This window comes from Alexandromys fortis, unplaced genomic scaffold (genome assembly GCF_014885135.2).
Source record: "Alexandromys fortis isolate MF-2015 unplaced genomic scaffold, M_Fortis_MF-2015_v1.1 scaffold_75, whole genome shotgun sequence".
Taxonomy (NCBI): Eukaryota; Metazoa; Chordata; class Mammalia; order Rodentia; family Cricetidae; genus Alexandromys; species Alexandromys fortis.
In genome coordinates this window covers 3,750,679-3,774,558 of record NW_026067956.1, presented here as the reverse complement: position 1 = coordinate 3,774,558, position 23,880 = coordinate 3,750,679, and the positions used below count along the sequence as shown (strand labels likewise).

The 23,880-nt window shown below is 37.5% G+C and overlaps 1 protein-coding gene across 5 annotated transcripts in view; it reads right to left on the bottom strand.

The window, feature by feature from the left end:
* Ints6 (integrator complex subunit 6) overlaps positions 1-23,880 on the bottom strand; it is an 84,946-nt gene that overhangs the window by 19,673 nt on the left and 41,393 nt on the right. For 4 of the 5 annotated variants that reach the window (XM_050152117.1, XM_050152118.1, XM_050152120.1 and 1 more), the window contains 3 exons: positions 4,498-4,681; positions 2,120-2,245; positions 172-326 (listed from right to left, as the gene is read on the bottom strand). In XM_050152117.1, the coding sequence (XP_050008074.1) occupies positions 172-326; positions 2,120-2,245; positions 4,498-4,681 (465 nt within the window). The remainder of the gene's footprint in view (positions 1-171; positions 327-2,119; positions 2,246-4,497; positions 4,682-23,880) is intronic. The other variant, XM_050152119.1, reaches the window with a different exon arrangement.

Sequence of the window (23,880 nt, the reverse complement as noted above, 5' to 3'; positions counted from 1 at the left end):
TCATAGCACTTTATCTGTCTAATTTCTGTAAGTATGCCACACCTTTAAATAACAACTGGACTTAAAATCACACTGTGCTTCTCAAAGTTAGCTTGAGAAAGGCTGAGCTGCACAGCAGGACCTTCTCTCAAAAACAAGTCATTAAGTAGTCATGGTCTTTCTGGCACTTACTAGTGTTGGAGAATTCTGATCTGGCCAAAAAGACTCTGGAACAGGCCAGTGGCCTATAGGAACTCCGGTTTTAGGATTTGGTCTGACATATATGAGTTTGTGACAGCTATGCCAAGGCTGAGATCCAAAAGGTCTTGATATATCTGGCTGCCCGTCTATAACAAAAAAGTTAGAAAAAAAAAAAAAACACGTTAGGGGACAAAAACGGAAATTAAATTACATCATTAGTACTCAATGAAAAGTATTCTGGGGTCTGTTGATTTATGAATTTTCCTCCATTTCTTAAGTAGGAGAATAATGTGACTGCTTAACAATTAAACTAGACTTCAGTTCACTAGCCAGTAAAATCTGCCCGTTTCAAATATGAGTTCACCCGCCCAAAGATTTTACCTTTTCTTCACCCAATGAGAATACGCAAAACTAATCTCACAGTGAGGTTGATAAACTACATGCTTTCCCTGCCAGATGATAAAGGTAAATATCCACTTTGCATTCTTTATCCCTGTATATTCACTGTCAAAACAGTAACAGGCACACAGTAAACAGCATCTAAGTATTACTAATGGTGAACCACCTATCTATCATGGGTTTAATCCACCACATACACAGTTAAAAGGCAAAACAACTTCAGAATTAAAGAATAATCATGGCAAAAGAAAAACTAGTTAAATTACCTTCAATCTAGAAAAATTCTAGCAAAACAGAAATTCTCTTCAATAATTCAATAAACATTTTACTCAGTTTAGACTTAGGCCTAAACCAAACATTAAAAATAATTGTAAAGAAAATACGTTCTAATAACCTTTAAATTTTTTTATTATATAAACTTGATACACCCATTGATTCACTAGACTTCCTGTCACCTGGTTCCTCTTTGTATCATCTTTGAGAGTTCCTATTAACTCACCCCATGATGGCCTTTCTCTTCTCTCAATCATCCTCTAGCCTTTGCAAAGTGCCACTGATTCATTCTAATTCTGAAGCTATGGACAACTGCCATGGGATCTATGTAAGTCCTCAATCCACCGACTTTTATATATAGTTTATGGACACCAAACTGAGAATAAAGTCAGGTGGAACAGGGCAGGATTCTTAAAAGAATCAACCAAACAGCAAAAGCTGGCTCCTCATTTTGGTGCCCACACAAACCATTATGTCCTAAGCTCAGAAAAAAGCAGCTAAGGAAATGAATAAGCATCTCAGGTTGAACAGACAATTTCCAAGCATAGGAAAAGCAATACACACACACACACACACACACACACACACACACACACACACACACTAAAGTCAATGATCTTAAAGTAAAAAGAAAATATGAATTCGTCTATATAGACACTTAAAAAGTTGTTTGGTTCTCTAAAACTTCAGACAACAATCTTTATTATAGAAAAGGTGATGCTCAGGTTGGAGAGGTGGCTCAGAGGTTAAGAGCATTGCTTGCTCTTCCAAAGGTCCTGAGTTCAATTCCCAGCAACCACATGGTGGCTCACAACCATCTGTAATGGGGTCTGGTGCCCTCTTCTGGCCTGCAGGCAGACACACAAACAGAATATTGTATACATAATAAATAAATAAATATTTAAAAAAAAGAAAAGGCTATGCTCCTAAACCACCAGTTTATACTGATATTCTTACTATCTTCCTTTCTGTACCAATAGCAATTGCGTACCCATGACAATTGGTTTTGTTAATCTTTAAATTTTATTTTGAGATAGGATCTCTCTGTGTAGCACTGGCCTTGAACTCAAGAGATTTATCCCTCTCTGCCCCCCAGATGCTTGGATTTAAAGTGTGCCACACCACACACAAGCTGCTCTTGTTGATCATAAGGCCAATACACACACACACACACACACACACACACACACACACACTGGGGGAGGTGTCTAGTTCTATTAATTCATTAAATCAAACTCAGAATTACTGTAAGAAAATACAACAATACCTTCTACAGGAGAAGGATCTGGTCCTGCCTTCTCAAAGTTTATTACCACTCCACTTTGTACTTTCTGCACCAAAGATTCCAGACATTGATTAAGCATTCTTGGAGAACACACAGAGTATGAGCGGCCTGAGACAAAAAGAATGAAGCAACTAGTTGTAAGAAGCCTACTTCCTGGAAGAACTACAATAGGATTCTGACAGCATTAACAGAAATTCAATGGAAAGGTTAAGTATTTCCCAATTTTTAAGGAAGAATAAACAAAAATTATTATTTCCAACCAATAATCTCATTGTAGGTGAGTATATAAGTATTTTCTTCTAACTATAGGTATATGGAACATAGAGAAACCCTGGACTGAGCAACTCACAAAGGGAAAAAGTCAAGTACCTACCTATCTTTATAAAGCACTGTTACCTCTGTTAGCCAATATAATTTATCATTAACAGACATACATACACACATCTAGCAGTAATGAAATCTCGAAAACTCTTATTCTTGCTTAACAAAAGTTGTTGTCCCTAAAAACAAATGCTAAGTACAAGGAAGATAATAATAATTCAACTGGTCTTCTGGCAGATTTTAAGTATTTTGCATTTATTTTAATGTATAGATAGTAGTAATGGGGTTAAGAATGAGTATTTTTTTTTTTTAAGTTTCTTCTGAGGAGGTTACACTTGAACCAGGAACCTGAAAAACAGAATGAACCACAAGAAGATCTGGAAGGAGAAAAAGTAGTACAGAAAAAGACATACTACATGTGCTGTGAGCTTATATATGGAGTGCTAGATTTAGAGAGACATGCAGGGGGACATAATATCGACTAAGTATCTTCCAGGCTATAATAAGTATTGCCTATTTATCAAATATGAAAAGTCCTTTTATAGGGTGGGAAGTCAGATTTTTTTTTATAGATCAGCTTTTTTTTTTTTTTTTTTCAAGACAGGGTTTTTCTCTCTGGCCTTGGCTGTCCTGGAACTCACTTTGTAGATCAGACTGGCCTAAAACTCAGAGATCTTCCTGCCACCCGAGTGCACATGTGTGTGCATGCGTGACATGTGCCACCACCACCCAGCTCAGATCAGCTTCTCCATGAGATAGTTTTATTGTACAGTAGAAAAGGGAAGCAGCAGGACCAGTAAGGGACCATAATGCTTTAGTGTGTCTAGGTTGCCAGATGTGGAGGAAGCAGGAAGTACTCTGACCCAAGGAAGAACCAAGGGTGATTGGGTGATTCCCAGGTGTTTCATTTGTCCTGAGTTGGAGAGATGAGCTACAGGGCTCCCAGTCACTTGTGTACTTGGTTTGGGGATGACAGCAAATTAAAAACACCCAACACACATATTACTCAAAGATAAAGGCTCTTTGTAAAAAACTGCTTACAGATTTTTCTAGATTAAATAGGTAACTTTCTTTGTCCCTTTGGCTCTTTATTGTTGTACTCAGGTACTCAGCTGACTCCAGGTCATGCATGACTTAAAGATGTACAATAATGTATTTCACTCTCCCAAGTTAAAATAACTGATTCTAGAGATTTTTATACTTTGGTATAAAAATATAACAATTTGGTAGAAATTCTCAAACACTATAAGAGAAGAGATCTGACCTAAACAATAATCATAAAGAGGAACATTACACAGAATAAGGTTCAGTTTGTAAGGATAGAAAGAGTTGCTTTTTCTTTTTAACTAATTTCAGATCAATAGAATTTTATTTGTAAAATGATTTATTTAGCCAGGTGGTGGTGCACACTTTTAATCCCAGCACTCAGGAGGCAGAGGCAGGTGGATCTCTATGAGTTCAAGGCCATCCTGGGCTACAAGAGTGAGTTCCAGGACAGGCTCCAAAGCTACAGAAAAATCCTGTCTCAAAAAAGAGAAAAAAAAGTATTCATTTTTCTAACTTCTGTAAAAATCTTTAACAATTTTCACATTAAGATGACAACTTGTTTATATTTTCTAATCAATTAATTAATGGCTATCCACAACATTTCTATTCTAAGACAGGGATGTATTATGTAGTCAGCCCTAGCTGGTCAGGAACTCAAGAGATTCACCTGCCTATGTCTCCTCAGTGTTGGGATTAAAGTTATATTAGCAAAATTACTGGTGATCTTTGTAGACAACCTGTTTAACAACTTCAGATTTGTTACACCATTTGCTACATTAAATATAAAAAAATTAGCATTCATGAAATTTAACAATAAATACAACTATTGACTTGTCAAGAATACAGACCATCATCAACACAATTTTAAAACTACAGGTCTGTGGATTTTTTTTGAAAAAAAAAAAAAAGACATATAAATTTTGATATGTACATTTTAGCACATTCAGAAAAACTGTTTTAAACCCCTGAATTACTACCAGCAAAAATCTTACCTCCTGTCACTTCACACATTGGTGTGATGGCAGAATCATCCAAAGGCACACCTGTCAACTGTTCTGATTCTACTGACATGGTGCCAGGCAACCGCAGTACTAAAGCAAATAGTCTCTGATCCCAACGAAAAGGCTCCTTGGTCAATTCACTTCCAGGCAAAGGAGAATTAAGAGGTAAATGAAGCTGAAAGTAATGAAGAAAATATAGTAAGTTCTCCACAGTTTTTTTATTTTAATTTTTAAAGATTATTTTATTATTGTATATGTATAGGTACTTTGCTTGTATGTATGTCTGGTTTCCATGCGAATGCCTGGTACTCATGGAAACCAGGAAGGGCATTAGATCCTCTAGAACTGGACTTAGAGATGATTGTAAACTGTCCCATGGGTGCTGGGAATTCAACCTCAGTCTTCTGGAAGAGCAATCAGTGCTCTTTTTGAACCATTTCTCCAACCACCCACACTGTATTTTAAATCAACTTTAAAAACACATCAAAACTGCACTTGAGTCTCTTATCACTCTAAAAAACCCAGTTTCAGAAGTAAAAGCTTCAGATTTACCTAGTAACACACACTACTTAACTATAAAAATCTTAAACTGAAAAGACATCATCTGTATTACTGTAATGGCTCAGCAAAGGACTCCATTTGCCTCCCAGCCTCCATAATCAGGGGTACTCACAACTACTTCTAATTTCAGATTCCAGGAGATCCAACATCTCTGGCCTCTTTAGGTATATTCTCTCTCTCCTCTCTCCTCCTCTCTCCTCTCTCTCTCTCTCTCTCTCACACACACACACACACACACACACATACACCATAATTAAAAACAAGAATAAACCTTAAGAGGACTAGAGATGGCTCAGAGGTTAAAAGTACTGTTTGCTCTTTCAGAGGACCGAGATTTGATTCCCAGCAACCACAGAGCAGTTCGCAACTGCTTGTAACTCAAATCAGGGATCTTTCTGGCCTTCAAGGGCACCAAGGCATGTACATGGCGCACAGACTTATATGCAGGCCAAACACCCATACACATAAAAATAAATAATTTTTAGAAGAAATTTTAAAAACAAAGCTAACAAAAAACTTTACTAATCATTGTGTCTAGCATACAGTCTTAAAGCACAGACTACTAGCACGAGCCCTTGGACGAGAAGTACTGGTGTAATACAACTCTCACAAGTGTGTAGCACACTTCCTAGAATAGAAATCAAACATTTAAAGGGATTGTTAAGTCAGTATAGAAACTCAAGTCTTAAATCAGGATAGAACTGACAGAAGACCCCAATTTAATCAATTTCATAAATCTCAATGTAAAATTTCACACACACACATAAGTAAGGTAAATAAACAGATTTAAAAGCACTAATTAAAAAGACACTGGCTGAAGAAGTTTTCAATTGTTAATTCAATGCTCTTACAGGAGGCACAGAACCTCAAGCATTCAGGGCCAGAAGAGGCTCTACTGGAACATCTAATACACAACTCATGCAATGATAAACACCTGCAGCACTGACAGTATCAAACAATGAGAAGTCTAAAATGTATGTCTAATTAAGAAAAAACAGTCATGAGAATATTTTCAAGTATTTTACACATGGTTATTTCAATTTTATAAAACTGTCCACTTTTCACTCATGTGCTTGTTGCATTTCTTATTCACTCCCCTGAGTATCACCTTCTCATCTCCCAGGGCATGGGAACATTTGAGTAAAAAAAAAAAAAAAATGGCTGGCAAACAGGAACAGGGGGAAAAAAAATCTGAGAAGACTGCATTCATTATTCAACCTAAAAGAGCTGAAATCCTAGTTAGCATTAGTCACTAAGGGGAAGAATCTTCATAAATATACAGACTTTCAGAATTTTTTAAAAAAATGTGCATAAATAAAAAAAAAACACAAAATGGATTATAAAAATATGCAATGAAAATTAATACTTCCTAAAATTAAAAAATAGAAAAGTACTCATGTGGAAATTCAAGTGGCTAACAACATATGTAAAGAGGATAAAGTATACTAGTTACCAGATAATACAAATTGAAATACCTAGGAATGCTATTTCATACTTATAAGATCAGCAAAAATAATAAGAATACAAAGCTTGTAAAAATGTCCCCCACACTGCTGGTGAGCTGGCAAATATCTGGCCATCTGGAGGACAATGATGTCATTTGGCAGAATTGAAGATAAGTACAGACCACAGAAATGCCACCACCCAGAGACATCTTCATTTTTATAAAAAGTTTGGACAAAAAATATTAGTGTGTATAATCAGTGGTATTTAGCATGCATGAGACCCTAGGTTCAATTTCCTCAGACTCTCATACAATGGTATTATCTGAAACAAACAAAAAAAAATTGGAAAAGTCCCATAAGACAATCAATATACAAATCTGTGGTCTGTTGTTCGTTTATACCACAATTAAAGAGTAATTCAAATCTCAAAGATTTAGCATGGAGAGATCTCAAAATAGTACTTTTTAGAATATAACCTACTATATAAAAGAACATATAAATGTACAATTTGGTAAATTTTCAAATATAACATGACCTAACTGATGATCACCTTCAGGTACTACTTTTCCCAACTTATAATGTTCTTTGCAGATTTTGAACTTTATATAAATGGAATTATAGAATACAGTCTTTTGGGCTTACGGCTTTCCCCCTCAATACTATAGGTTAAGTTTCTTAACGTTTTGCAGTTGGCTGTAAATCATTCCCACTGCTACACTGTATAAATATGCTGTGATTTATCCACTTTTGTTGAAATTCGGTGTAATAAAAGATCTTTGTGATTTAAACCCCTGTTTTACCGCTCAATCAGAAGGCAAAAAAAATGACCTTTATCATAAAAAATTTGGAAGTTAGTACACCTGTAAGTCCACTCAGAAAAGCTTGATGCAGGAGGATTCCCAAATGTGAGACCAGCCAAGACAATACAGAAGCATCCTATCTCCAAAGAGAAAAATGTTCCTAGTAGTGGTACTATATTAGATCCCTATAAGCAATGTATGAAAAGAACTACCTGTTTCACTTCTGTTTCACCAAAGCTTAGTGCAAACTGTCTTTCATTAGCCATTCTAGTATGTGTGTGTAGTTTCAATTTTTCTGAGATCATAGGAGGTGATTTATCTTTTCATTCAATCATTGCTTGTTAGAGGAGGCTACCTGTTAGTTTCCCGAGCATCCAGAAACAAAATAATCACACAGAAATTGTATTAATTAAATAACTGCTTGTCCCATTAATTCTAACTTCTTATTGGCTAACTCTTACTTAACCCATCTCCATTAATCTTTGTTATCGCCACATGGCAGTGGCTTACTGGGTAAAGTTCCAGCATCTGTGTCTGGCAGGGTTACATGGCTTCTCTCTTACTCCACCCTTCTTTCTCCCAGCATTCAGTTTAGTTTTCCCTGCCGACCTAAGTTCTGCCCTATCATGAGCTCAAGACAGTTTTCTTTATTCATAAATGATAATCACAGCACACAGAGGGAAACCCCACATCAACTCGTCATTTCAATGTACTCTTTTTGTGATGTGCCTATTAAAGTCTTGGAGGTTTGTTTATTGATTTGTTGGTTTTTCTGGAATGGATTTCAAGGGTTGCAATATTCCAGACACCAGTATTGTTCTGGATATAGGTGCTGCAAATATCTTCTACTCTGTGACCACTTTCATTAGTTCAGCAACATCATCATTTGATAAAATTTCTATTTTTTTCTTTCACAATTAGTGCTTTTTACTGTCCTTATAAATCATGAAGATGTATCCCTTTTCTTCTAAAATTACTTTAGAACTTAATATTTAGAATTAAACCAGGATACAACTAGAATTGTTCGTGGTGTGTTTTAAGAGATATGGCTATCTAATTGGCACAGTTCTCATTATATAAAAATCATCCTTTCATTGTTTCATTTCAACACAGGCGTTTTTCTATGTTAAGTGGTTGTACATGTAATCAAGTATATTCTTCAGTCAAAAACATAATTTAGATGAGGAAATGGCAAAATGTAAATGATTTGAACAGAAAACCATCTCTATATAGCATTAAAGCAAACAAGTGTCATTTCCTGTATTCCAAAATATATATGTAGTAAAGGACAATATGGACGAGAAAACTGTACAAGAAGCACAAAAATGGCATTATGTAAGAAAATAAAGACTACACTCATAGCTGCAGTGTTCTCTTCACTGTGCTCAAGTTCACAACAAAAAGAATACAACTAAGTAAATATGGCAAATTGTTTATATTACTTATTCTTATCCAAACTACTGTAGCACACTGCCGTAACTGTGGAAACTAATGAAGTATTCAGGCAGGTATCCATTCTTCTTAAAAATAATGTCATTGTTTTTATAAAAAGCAAAGACAAAACTTCACGTGCTTCAATGAAATAGACAGATGAGATAACTAACCCTAAAAAGATTTCTGTTTGATCAGCTAACTAAAAAGTATGTGCAAATGCACTCATTTTTTCCCCTAACGTAGCTACCAAATAAACATTAGGCAAATTTAGGTTTGAGTGATTTAAAGATGAAATAAAATAATGGTTCCAACATTATGAAAGCTTGGTGTGTGAGGAAAGAACTCATGATCCTTTAGGAATCTCCTTCTTAGATGTGTTTAAATTAAGCTAACAAACAGAAGGAAGAAAATTTAAAATCACAGTACCAGCAGCTTTAACATGGCTTAGACTAACTGGGTCAGCTGGCTCCCCTGTCTCTACAGCCTCAGCCTAAGGTCAGCCTTGTTGCCATGCCTGTTAGTATTCAGGTATCTGCACTGACCTGCCTGCCCTTAGAGTCCTGACAGGATACTTCCTCAGCTGCAGCCAGTAGGAGCACAACTGCTGTGCACATTCGCTATGCTCCCCTTTGCCTCCTATCTCTCTCTCTCTCCCACCACTCTTGTTCCCTGGAAAGTGTCTCTGGCCCTTTCTCTGCCTCTTTTTTCTCCTCTTCCGATAAATCAATGTGAGCCTTGTTGCATGGCGTGACTTCTCTTCACAGCGTGTTTATAATGCACAAACTCAAGTCCTCATCCCTTGCAAAGCAAGCATTTTACTGGCTCATCTCCCCTGATGGTCTTACGTTTAACAATGGCTTGAATACTAGTTATCTGTGACCTTGCTGAAAGTGAACTAAAAATTCAATTTCAGTTTATTTATTTATGGGACAGGCACTTATCAGGATATTAAAAGCCAAATAACCAAATGTAAAAATGTTAGTTTTTAAGATTCTTTTTAAAGATTTATTTTATATTACTGTATATATGAGGGTTTTGTTTACATAAAAGTAGTCTTACATTACGTGTGTGCCTGTAGAGGTCAGAAGATTATCAGATCCCTTGGAACTGAAGTTCTGGATGACTGACTGTAAGCTGCCATGTGGTAGATAGATTTTAGCTGTTTCACTTTTTATGGAAAACATATAAAATCTCAAATAACCAGAACGCTTACATATTATTTACATTTTAAATTGCAGAATATAAGAAATAAACAGAAGGCAGAAAACAGTAAAAGAAGGTAAATTATTTTTCAGCCATCTCTAACTCTGACATCTGAGCAGACATCTCCTTCCTGGTTGTAACTCAAATGGTTCTCAGATGAGGACCACACCGTAGTCTGCAGAAACATACAGGACCCTGTATCTTCTCTGGCATGCTCTATTGACCAGCTCTATTGTGAAAATTAATTCCAAGTATGCCCTTTCAGAACAGTACTTCCTACGTGAGCTTTAATGGCCTTGTTTACTTGGCGGCCTATCTTTCGAGTTTAAGTGAGGGTACAGAGGACAACTGTCCCCCCCCATTACATCATCAAATGAATTTCTGAAGAAAATACTGCAGAAGAGTTGTAAACCACCTTTTAGTGTCCTGCCAACAGAAACTGCTATGTCTAATGCAACACCATACAAACACAGACACAAATAGCTTCCATATAATAAGTGTGATGAAGCTGGACATGTAGTGAATGCCTTTAATCAGGAAACAGAGGTAGACAGATATCTGTGAGCTCAAGGTCAGCCTGGTCTACACAGTGAGTTCCCTGCTAGTCAGGGCTACACAGTTTTAAAAAAGAAATCAAACAATAAAAGTGTGATGGATTATAAAACCAGGTAGTCCCATTTCCAGACATACAAGTGTTATTCTATCCCTGTATATATAGCTACCTCTCTAATTATCACTTTTATGTGCACAGACATAAAGAATAAAGTATGAACTACAAAACCTGCCCAACACCTGGAACACAGATAGGGTAGATACAAATATTGCCTGTACAGATACCATGGCAGCTATTTCTTCCTGTTTAGCATTCACAATGAAAATTTACTATGTCAGACATAATTCCATTTACACCCACACAGAACACAACCTCATAAACTCTTACTTTAACTGAGATATAGAAAAGAATGACTATATATCATTTCTTGTAATTTTTTTTACCCAACACACCAAACCATACTTTCTTTTTATAGTTTCTCCATTGGCCTAGTACCAATGAGCCTGGCAGAGAATCAAAGGTGAAATAAGATCTAATTGTTATCTGGTGAGACCTTTTTAGAAAGGAATTGAGATCATAAACCAAGTTGTGACTCAGGTTATTTAATAAAAAGGTAAATATGTTACACATTATAATGTCTTACCTTCACAATCATACAAGTAAATAACTATAGCATGAACAATCATAAATGCATGAACAAGGTACAACAGAGTAATTAATTATCTATGGGAAAATAAAGAAAGACTTCCCAACAAAGAGTAAAGAATGAAAAGCTTACTGAAAATTTACAACTGCATGGAGGATGGGAAGGTGACAAAGAGTGAGATAGTTATTAGAGACACAGGAGAAACACTAGGCCCCAAGCACACACACATGCGCACACACACACACGCACACACGAGATTAAAAGCTACTTTAGAATAGATGGGATAAGAGAAAAAAAAGAAGCTGGAGACTTTTAAGAACACCTTTAAGTCTGGCACAGCGGCTCAAACCTAAAATCCAGGCAAAAAGCTAAAAGAGAAGGATTACGACAACTTCAAGATCGGCCTGGGTTATGGAGTAAAACCTTAAGACCTCCAAAAGAGGAGGGGACACAGAGAAAAGGAAGGAAGCCACAAAGAAAGAGAAGCAGAAGGAAGAAAAGCAGGAGGGAGGGAGCAAAGGGAGTAGGGTAAGAGGGTAGGAAGAGGAAGAGGGGGAGAAAAGGAAATAGAAGAATAAAAACAAGCACCACAATATTAAAGTAGACCTCAACAAATGGTTTACAAATAAACAGGCAGGATTTTAGTAAAGGAAGAAGGAAACAACAGTTTAACATTCAGGGAAATTGGCAGTCCAGTTCAGGTCAAGCATAGAGAAGATAATATAAAGAAATAATAGGTACTTTTCTTCTAGTTATCTCCCAATCCACCTAATTCTTAAATATTCTTTCTGAGTTGCTGTGGTAAAAGCATGGTGTGGTCAAAATATTTTGAACTAAGTATTATAAAGCCTTGAGAGGCTTATTTCATCCTTGTGGGAAGTGGAAACCATGTAAAGAAACTTGAACTGGATTACTGTAAGACAGGGACACAGAAACTCCAGGAAAAAAGAAGCCAGGTACCTTAGTTGCTAGGCAGCACCAAAAGCCCAGATATGAACGTCAGCCAGCTCACATAACCCGAAGAAATAAATTGCTTTAAGCCCATTAAGTTTCAAGATAATATGTTATGCATCAAAGAATAACTATAGTTACCATCAAATATTGAGATTTCCTATTTGCCTTCAAAAGAGCATGTGAAGTCCCCATCCGTCTGTCCGTCCGTCCATCTGTCCATCTCCCCGTCGCTCCCTCCCTGTCCCCGCCAATTCCCTCTAGCTCTGTCACACTTTAGTATTTTCATGGTTTCCCTCCTTCTCTGGCTGCTCCTATCTTCCAGGCTCACCCTCACCCCTTTCTCAAACCCTAATACCTGGGCTTGAAATGTGAAAGATCTGCAAGCTTATGCTTGGGTCCTTGTCAGTTTACACTCAGCCCCAACCCACCTACTCACAGGTGTAAGTACTATCTAAATCTAGATCATATTCAACTTGAATATGTCTAGCCAAATTCTCTCTGCAGAATATCAAAGTCTTCTCTATATGACATTCACTTTTATGTTGTTGCTGTTTCTTTTTTCAAGACAGAGTTTCTCTATGTAGGCTATCCTGGAACTTGCTATGTAGACCAGGTTGACCTCAAACTCAAAGATCCACCTACCAACTACCTGAAGGTTAGGATTAAAGGAGCTTACCACCACTGCCTGGCAATATTCACTCATAAAGGATTCCGAGATGCCTCAAAATCTAAACATTCTAAACTTAATTCATGATTTTTCTTCATCCATAAGTCTTATAATATTCTCTAGGCCAGGAAATGAATGGCATCATTATCATCTACAAAGCTATTTTCATGCCCCTTAAAAAGCCTTAAACACAATCTATGACAGTGAATTCTACTGATTTAACTTCCTAAACATTTCTTTAAATTGGGGGTTTGTCATCTGATACTAACAACCATGGCCTCAATGACCAGATCTAAAGTACTCACTAGTAGGATCTCCTAGCATATTCCTCCACACTCTACCCCCATTTGTTCCCAGTGTTAGATGAGCTCAGTTCCGCATACATACTAAATAAGCACTCTTCCACTGAGCTGGATACCATTCTATATTCCTCCCTTTGGGGAGAAAAAATGATTTTTACAAATTTACTTTCATTTACATAATTATTTTTTAACAATAATTTTTGCTGTCTCCACACCCAAAAAAGACTCCTGTTTGCCTTTGCTCTCCATTCTATGCTCAGACTCCAGTGTATCTAGATCATGTAAGCTAGTCAATAAATATGGCTGAATGAAAATGAAAGGATTAATAATGTGACTGGGTAAACTGTGAAGCATTGAGGAATCTACTGGACAACAGAAAGCAAGGAGATAGTTGAGCAGGATGATATACACAAAAGGGATACTTTAGGGAAATCCTGCCAACATGTAGCAGATTAAAAGCAGTCATGAAAAGAACTAGACAAGCAAAAGGGAAGGCTCAGTAGATAAAGATGAAGGCAAATACCCATACACTTAAAAAAAAAAAAAAGCCTGATCCCCAAAACCCACAAGGTAGAAGAAATGACTCTCACAAAACAACCTCTGCACACACACCATGGCACATATGTATCCCACATACAAAATTAATAAGTAAATAAATAAATAAATAAATAAATAAATGTGATTTAATGAAAGGAAAATAGGACGAGGTGGTAATAGCACACACTTGGGAAGGGTTTTAGTTCTAAAGACTAGGGAGGCAAAGGCAGCCTGGCCTACAAAGCTAGTTCCTGGACAGCCAAGGCTGTTACACAGAGCAACCCCACATCAAAGAAAGAAAGCAAGGGAAAGAGAGGGAGAGGGACAGAGGGGGGGGGGGGTGGATTCCCCTCTGTATGTTGTGACTACCACTGATTAACAAAGAAACTGCCTTGGCCTGTTGATGGGATAGAATTTAGGTAGGTGGGGAAAACTAAACTGAATGCTGGGAAGAAGAAGGGTGGAGTCAAGGAGAAGCCATGGAGCCTCAGCTGGAAACAGACACACTGAAATTTTGCTGGTAGGCCACGACCTCGTGGTGATGCACAGATTAATGGAGATGGGTTAAATTAAGATGTAAGAGTTAGCTAGAAATATGCTTAAGCTATTGGCCAAACAGTATTGCAAACAGTTTCTGTGTGATTATTTCTGGAGTCTGGGCAGACAGGAAACAAACAAGTGGTGTCCTTCAATGAGAAAGATAGATAGATAGATAGATAGATAGATAGATAGATAGATAGATAGATAGATAGATAGATAGACAGACAGACAGACAGACAGAGAGAGAGAGACAGAGAGAGAGACAGAGAGAAAGAGGGAGAGATAAAAGAAATGAGAAGGTTGGAGAGGTAGCTCAGCAGTGTGGCAGCTCACAACCACCTGTAACTCCAATTCTGGCCTCCTTAAGGCACCTGCACTCATGTGCACATACCCACACACTGCCATACACAATTGAAAACTAAAAATAAACAAATGTTTTGTTAAAAGGAATGAACTAACACTTGTCTAACATGTGAGGCCTGAGGTCTAACTCTCAATATAGGGGAAGGAAGGAAGGAAGGGAGGGAGGGAGGGAGGGAGGGAGGGAGGGAGGGAGGGAGGGAGAGAGAGAGGGAGGGAGGGAGGGAGGGAGGGAGGGAGGGAGGGAGGAAAAAAAAGGACCACAAAAACTAGTGGCAATGGGAAAAGAAAGAGTGTAGCAGATTAATGACTGCTAAAGAAAAAGACCTGACACCAAAGCAGAGAAGGCCTGATAATGTATCCTATAATCCGAATATCTATATTATTATTCCAAATTGCAGGAACTACTTAACACATTCAAAAACACACCATATGAATCATGACTTAAAAAACTATAAGCCATGCCGGGCGGTGGTGGCGCACGCCTTTAATCCCAGCACTTGGGAGGCAGAGGCAGAGGCAGGCGGATCTCTGAGTTCGAGGCCAGCTTGGTCTACAAGAGCTAGTTCCAGGACAGGAACCAAAAGCTAAGGAGAAACCCTGTCTTGAAAAATCAAAAACAACAAACAAACAAAAAAAAACCTATAAGCCAAGCTCTAAACATCTCCAACAACATACAAATCACGTGTATTTGGTGCAACTATACCCCCCCCCTTTGAGACAGAGTTTCTCTATGTAACAATTCTAGCTGCCTGGAACTCACCTTGTAGACCACGCTGACCTTTAACTCACAGAGTGCCTCTGCTACCACGTGCCACGCCTTTAATCCCAGCACTCAGGAGGCAGAGGCAGGTGACCTCTGTGAGTTTAAGGTCAGCCTGGTCTACAAGGAGAGTTCCAGGACAGCCAGGGTTACACAGAGGAAACCCTGTCTCAAAACAAAGCAAAAGGGCAACTATACATATTCCAAACTATTCAGAACCCAGCATGAAACAGCTTGAAATAAATCATAAACTATTAAATCAGAAAGCTGTCAAAAAAAAAAAAATCAGTAAGTTGGCTAACAATTCTCCATTCATTGAATGAACACATGTATAGCAAATACAACTCCATCAGATTCCTTGCTTTATTTAACTCTTCTAACAAATGTATTAACTATGACTCAAGATTTTAAATAATAGCAGCAATTTAATGTATTTCTTTGCTTGCCAAAATGTAAGATTGAGCATACATTAAAATGTTCTCTCTCTCTCTCTCTCTCTCTCTCTCTCTCTCTCTCTCTCTCTCTCTTTTTGGTTTCTCGAGACAGGGTTTTTCTGTGGCTTTGGAGCCTGTCCTGGAACTTGCTCTGTAAACCAGGCTGGTCTCAAACTCACAGAGATCTGCCTGCCTCTGCCTCCCGAGTGCTGGGATTAAAGGCGTGCACCACCATCGCCGGCCATAAAAATGTTCTCTGAGCAGCAAGATGACATAGATGAGGGTACTGTCCCCACTAGCCTGACCCTGCGAGCTTTGATCTCAGAACCCAGGTAAACATAAAAGAAAAAAAACTGACACTTCAAAATTATCTTTTGACCTCCACAGGATCACTGCTAACATGCTCGCACCCTCTAAACACACACTTCACATATATCATCATTATAATGGTGTCTTAAAATCCCAACAATAGTATATGATTGTCCATAAAGGTGCATATCTATCTCCTTTTCCATATAAAATTTTATAGTCTGAGTGTCAGAGTATTGGGTCTAAGTCTTCTCCATACTGGTAGAAGGTTTTTTTTTAATTGGCCATTGGGCTTGAGAAACAGCTCAGTGGTTTAAGAGCACTGGCTGCCCTTGCAGAGGACCAACATAGTGACTCACAGACATCCACAGTTGCAATTCTAAGAAATCTAATGTTCTCTTCTGACCTCTGAGTACATGGGGCACAGACATATATAAAAGCAAATACCCATACACTTAAAAAAAAAAAAAAAAAGCTAAGCAGAGCACCAGTCTGCAATCTTGACTTTTGAAAAACACCTTATAGCTTTTCTGTATATTATGAAATTATATTTTAAAGACTATTAGTATTTTATTTGTGTTTCCTAACTGATTAACCTTAGAATAATTTCACATTCTTTTTCAAATGTAGACTATAATACAAAATAATGCTTACAGTTCTAATACCACTTAAAGCTTTGAGTTTAACCTCAGAAACTTGAAGATTTAAGCTGACTTTACACTGACTGGTCCATGTTTGTTGGTCAAGGTAATAACTGGTTAGTTTTTTCAAAGTTCCTTTCCCTCTGCAGACCAGGCTGTAGTTCTCTCAGGCCTTTATACCTTGACCCTGCTGTGTCCGTCTACAATATAGAATGCTGAGATTGCAGGAGTATGCCAACATATCTGATTTTTGTTCTTTTTCTAAGGATAACTAGGAAGCCGATTGTATGTTAAACTTCTAAAAGACTTCACGCTTATAAAATACATATGAGAGACAGAGACAGAGAGAGAGAGAGAGAGAGAATATAGTGAGTGTACCATGCTAGCTAGGGCTCCGACTTAAGCTGGGGTGAGAGAAAGGAAAACAGATGTAAGCTGAGAACTGCACAGCAAAATACAGATAATTACTGAAACTAGACAAGAATTCCTGATGTCCACCATTTCATTTTATTTCCTGAACTTTTGTACATATTTGAAAGTTTCCACAATGAAAAGGTTTTCAATGCAAATCTAAACCTCTGTGGAAAGGAAATGGAACAGGAAGGGAAGCTTACTTTTATCACCACCTCTCTGATAAAACTCAGTCAAAAAGTTCTGTTAAAAATCATAAACGTAAGGGGACTGGAGGGATGGCTCAGTGGTTAAGAGCATTGCCTGCTCTTCCAAAGGTTCTGAGTTCAATTCCCAGTGACCACATGGTGGCTCACAGCCATCTACAGAAGGATCTGATGCCCTAAAGTTGTACATTCAGAAAGAACACTCTATATGTATAGAATACATAAATACATCTTTAAAAAAAATCATAAACTTAGGACTGGAGAGAAAGCTCAGTGGTTAAGAGCTGATCTTTCAGAGGTCCTGAGTTCAATTCCCAGCACCCACATGGTGGCTCACAACCATCTATGAGATCTGATGCCCTCTCTGGCATCAAATGCAAACATAGTACTCATATACATAAAGAAATGTCTTTTTAAAAAATGGTAAACTTAAAACAATTAAAAAATTCTCATTATTATGAGGTTTTACCCTAAGGCAAAAATTCAGTTCGAGTACCACTTAGTTACCATATACCTTTGTGAGAATATGCACTGGACTGCTAAGAACAGATACAGACGTATGTACTACTCTTGTGTACAGAAACTTGCAATTTTCTGTCAGTAATTTCCAGTTCCATCCAGCTTTCAAAAAGTAGGTAGGGTATTTTATACAAAGAAACGTAATTGTCGTAATTATCACCGGAAACGTAGGAGATGGGAGTAAGGAGACCTTCCCATCATGGGATTGGTTTACATGTCCTAGTTGACGCAGGTTTTTGAAAGAACCAATGTGCTAAATGCCTATCCCATGTCTGGAACCTCACTATGTTTACAGTGCGTAATATACCAGTTTTATTATGCTTCCTGCTACATCTTACACTTGGCAAGCTCATACCTGCTTTCTGATTACTATGATTGCCTGACTACATCACCATTGTTTCCTCACTTACAAAACAGATTGATAAAATATATAAATAATAATTGATTTAACATTCAAGTTAATAAAGAAACCATACTGACAGAATTTAAAAAGTTATGATTTACCTTAAAACCCAACATCTATTCACAGTTTTAAAAACAAAATGTTATCAACAACAACAAAGAACTGTATCTCAGCAAACTGTGAACAGAGAGAACTGCCTCAACCTGACAGAAATGTCAGTAGCAGTGCCAGCCTGGCATATAGTAAGTATAGATGGTGGTGCTAGCTGGTAATCACAGCAGCACTTGGAAGGCTACGGCAGGACAATTCTGAGTTCAAGTCTAGTCTGAGTCACATAGTGAGTTTCAGACCAGCTTGGGCTACAGGAAAAGGCTGTCTCAAAAAACAAATCAAAACAAAAACACAGGTGTACACACACCCCACCCCCACAAACACAAACCTGCAGCTAACATCTTATTAGCAGAGGAAAAGACTAACTCATTTCTAACCTGACCTCCCACAAGATCACAAACAAGTGAGGATGACAAGTCCCACCATTTTTACTAGTACATTAAGGGGAGAAAAGAAAGGGTAGACAAATAGTGAAAAGGGAAGAGCTTGTAAAACTTTTCAGACACAGCTCTGTGTGTACCAGCTCCCAAAAACTCCAGAAAAGGCTACTATATACTAAGTAAATTTGGGCAGCTCACAGGATAAAGGTCTCAGAATAACAAAAATCCACTATATATTTCTACACTAACAATACAATAGAACTTAAAGTTATAATTTATAAGAAATGTGCCAAGCTCACACACTGAACTTATAAATATATTCAGAAAAAGGTGTTGAAAATATGAGAAATAAACAATAATAATGGATCAGAATGACAAAATGTTAACCCCATCTCCAACTGTCCTAACTGGATTCCCAATCAAAACTTCAGCAAACTTTCTTGTAAGACATAGTAATCCTGATTCCCAATTTAAACAAATTCAAAGCCCTTACATTACACAAAGCAATTTGAAAAAGTTGGGAGATTTTCAAGACTTAGAAAAACAGTAAGCTCTGGGTTTTAAATAACGCATACACCTTTAATCCCAGCGCTTGGGACACAGAGGGAGTGAATTTTTACGAGTTTGAACCCAGCCTGGTTTAAACTTTGTACTGAAAGAGAATAGTTAGATCTCTAATTAGTTGCAGTCAGGATTCAACACTTGGTTTTTAACACATAAACACTTCAACCAGTACATTTTAAATAACTTAAATTTGAAGTGGATATAAGTATTAATATAACCTATTTTCCCTTTTAGATAAAAGAATTCCTAACTCTGTCACTCTGTTTATTGACAATGGAATGGAGGGGATGTTTGAAAGAAACACAAACACCAACACAATAGTAAGAATTAACCCTAAGCCCAGAGTATAGTCTCCATAAACCATTTGCTAAGCATAAGAAATCTGACCCAATTCTGAAGCAAAAAAGTAAGCTTTGAACAGTCATTATATAAGAAAACAAAGAAACAATCAAGCTTTTGAAGCATAATCTTTATTATTCCCTTAATGCCAGCTCCTCCCCAAGTCTAACCAATCTCTCTTTCCTCCTTCTATTGATGAACCCCCACTCCCCAAATCTTAACATAACTAGTATAGGTAAGTTGTGAAGTTCTTGACGAATGCTGATAAGGACTGTCCTGTCCTGTGTTAAATCTGGAGTCACCTTCATATAAAGAAGTCTCCTGCTCTCCAAAGTCTGCTGCTTTTCTTAAAAGTCAAACCTTGGTTGCAGGATGTTCTGCAAAATGATCCCATTTGGCATCAACTATCCACCAAAGAGAAGCAGTTGAGACTAGCACAGCTTGGAGCTGAGCCACTCTACTTCTGGGACAACTACCCAATCAAACCTATCTTTAAAATAGAATTCTCAGTTTTTGTTACTGTTCTTTCAAAAAGACCATTAACCCAATTAAAAAGGAAATCTAGAGCAGTGGTTCTCAACCATCCTAATGCTGCAAAACCCTTTAATACTGTTCCTCATGCTGTGGTGACCCCTAACCATAAAGTTATTTCCACTGTTACTTCATAACTGTAAGTCTGCTGTTATCAATTGTAAAGTAAATATCTGCTGTGAGGAATATCTGGTATGTGACGCCTCTGGTCAAGACCCACAAGCTGAGAACAATTAAACTAGAAGCTTGTCAGTTTGTTTACTGCAGAAACTATGCATTCAAAGAAAAACTAATTCTGTATGGTAGCATGTGATACAGCACTTGGGAGGTAGAGGCAGGAAATCCAATTTAGGCTTCCAGACCCTGTGGCAAAAAGCAACATGCTGGTGTAACAAGGGCAAGAACTGATACATCCCAATAACGGAAATGTTTAAGTCATCTTACTACATAGAAAGCTAGTGTCTCCAGTATCAATTTCTCAGATTTGCTTAGGTAATAAAGATAGAAATTTTTCAAAAGAAAATTTAATGTTTTCAGTGTTTCTTAAAGCTAATCTCTCAAATACAATACTGCCTTAGTTAGGTCTTTAATTCAAAACAAATTGGAGGAATACAGAAGCTATGCTGTATTTGGTCCTTAGAGATTTACTTCAGTTTCCTCCTTTCCAGTGGACACCTCTCTTCTGTTAGACCTTCTGTTAGCTGGAGTTCATATCCATCATGAACAAAGACCCTCAACCTCTATTCTCCAAGGCTTAACTTTCCAATAATCTCAATCCTCAGTACTTTTCTAATTATTTCTAAGAACAAGAATTCCAAATGCAGGGATATCTAAACTGAAATTATCTGGTCAAGGTACATGAAAGATACCTGCTTATCCTAGGATTGTTCCATTTTATATGATTCCAAGTACAAGTCTACTTAAAAAATTAAAAAAAAAAAAAAGAATGCGGGATGGGCCAGGGTTATAGCTCAGTAGCACAAAGCCTGTTACAGAACTCACATGAGATCCAGGGTTCCATACCCAGCACTGTAGAAAAATGTGTGTGTACATTCATATTTATATACAAAAACATAAAAGAATATTATTCATTTCAAAATGATTTAATTTTATTTTGAAAAGTTCACCTCAAACACACACACACACACACAGAGTTGAGGAAATGGTTGAGGAAATGCAAGTATGAGGACCTGAGTTTGGATCCCAGAGCCCAAATATAACGTCAAACAGAGGAGAGTGTACCTATCTAGAAAGAGAGACATGGGAGATTCCTGGATTTTCTGAAAAAATCCAACTGTTCAGAGTTCCAGGTTTCATTTCAGACCCTATTTTGCTACCACATGCATACACACACATATAAACATACATACATACATACATACATACATACATACATACACACACACACACACCTTTCCTTTCAAAAGTCAAGCAATTTAGTAATTCAGTCAAGCCTGGTCTACAAGAGCTAGTTCCAGGACAGGCTCCAAAACCACAGAGAAACCCTGTCTCGAAAAACCAAAAAAAAAAAAAAATTCAGTAAAAAAAAAAAAAAAAAAAAAAAAAAAAAACTCCCCCAAACAAGACAGATGTAGGAGAAAGGGGATTTGGAGGATAGTGAAGGATGGAGGGCAGAAGGAAAAGAAAGTCTCAATAGAGTTCCAGATGCTTGGAGCTCACAGACCAGTCAGCCTCAAACTCAGAGATTCCCCTGCCCTGCTACATCTGGGATTCTTGAGATTATAGGCATGTGGCTTATGCCCAGGAGGAAAAGAAAAAAAAAAGAAAAAGCATTTAAAACCAAAAACAAAAATAAAGTTCAATTCAGAATTCTACTATCCAGAAAGAATAGAGATGAGGGAGTGGGAGTACACCAGGCAATACCTGGAAGAGACTGTATGTAAAAGAGGAATATTTTTGAAACAATATAAACTCTCAGACCGAAATGATCTACCTCAGGCCAGGAGTTCAGCACTCAGGATATCAAATAATAACCCCTCAAGACCCAACACCTAACCTTGCGTCTACATTTCAAAGCAATTGTATAGTACTTGTTCAAAAAAACTTGAGTGCATTTTGGCTCAAGAAGAGTAAATGTATGGATAAAGACCACTCCAAAGATGATGTGGAAAGCATCTAACACAGTAACACAGTCCCACAGTCTACAGCAGTGGACAAACAGGATATTCCAGGGCTCCCCCACACTGCTGTCCACAAGTCTACTGCAGCCCGTCTATCTCTGGACACACCACAACTTACTCACTAATAATTGTGTGAGTGCTTCTTTCCTACAACAGCAGAAGTCAGAATTCTAATAAAGATCACAGGGGTTGAAAATGCTCATTAGTCCTTTTTAAAACTTATCTTAAATTAATTATATTTAATTGTATGTATAATGTGCAAACATATGCTGTGGGTATGCCACAGTCCATGAGTGGAGGTCAGAGGACAACCTTCAAGAGTGGGTTCTCTTGTCTCCATAAGGTCTTTCTAGGGGTTCGACTGGGCTGGAGAGATGGCTCAGTGGTTAAGAACATTGCCTCGTCTTCCAAAGGTCCTGAGTTCAATTCCCAGCAACCACATGGTGGCTCACAACCATCTGTAATGAGGTCTGGTGCCCTCTTCTGGCCTGAAGACATACACACAGAATATTGTATACATAATAAACAAACAAACAAACAAATAAATGTAAAATCTAGGGGTTCGACTTAAGTCTTTTAATTATAAAGTTTACAAACTGTGAAGGCTAATTTTAGTTATAAACTTGACATCCCAGAAAAAAGGAAACTCATTTAAGGAACTGCCTCTATCAGATTGGTCTGTGGGCACTGTCTATGAGGTCACTTTCTGGATTGCTAATGATGTGAGAGGGTCTAGCCCAATTGCTGGAAGTGCCATCCCTGAGCAGGCAGGCCTGGACTGTATACAAAAATTAGCTAGGCAAGTCAAGGAAAGCAAGCCAGTAAGCTCATTCCTCTGTACTCTCTGCTTCAGTTTCTGCCTCCAAGGTTCCTGCCCTGCCTTGAGCTCCTGCCCTGGTTTCCTTCAATGCTGGACAAAACTTGTAGGATGATGGCATAAGAACAGACAGAAGGACCAATGGAACCGTATAGAAGACCCAGTTATCAATCCACACATCTTCGAATACCTGATATTTGATAAAAGCAAAAAATATCAAATGGAAAAAAGAAAGCATATTTAACAAGTGGTACTGGCATAACTGGATATCAACATGTAGAAGAATGAAAATAGACCCATATCTATCACCATGCATAAAACTCTCAAGTCCAAATGGATCAAAGACCTCAACATATGGATAAGAAAAATGTGGTACGTTTACAAAATGGAGTACTTACTACACAGCAGAAAAAAATAACAACTGCTTGAATTTTGTAGGAAAATGGATGGAGCTAGAAAACATTATTTTGAGTGAGGTAACCCAGACACAGAAAGTCAATTATTACATGTATTTACTCATAGGTTTTTTTTAAACATAAAGCAAAGAAATTTTGTCTACATATCACAATCCCATAGAACTTAGACAACAATGAGGACACTAAGAGAGACTTACATAGATATAATCTACATGGAATGTAGAAAGTAGAAAAAGACAAGATCTCCTGAGTAAATTGGGAGCATAGGGACCTTGTGGGAAAGTTGAAGGGGGGAGGGGAGCAGAGAAAAATGTAGAGCTCAATAAATATCAATTAAAAAAAAAACTTGTAAGATGAAATAAACTCAAAAAAAAAAAAAAAAAAAAA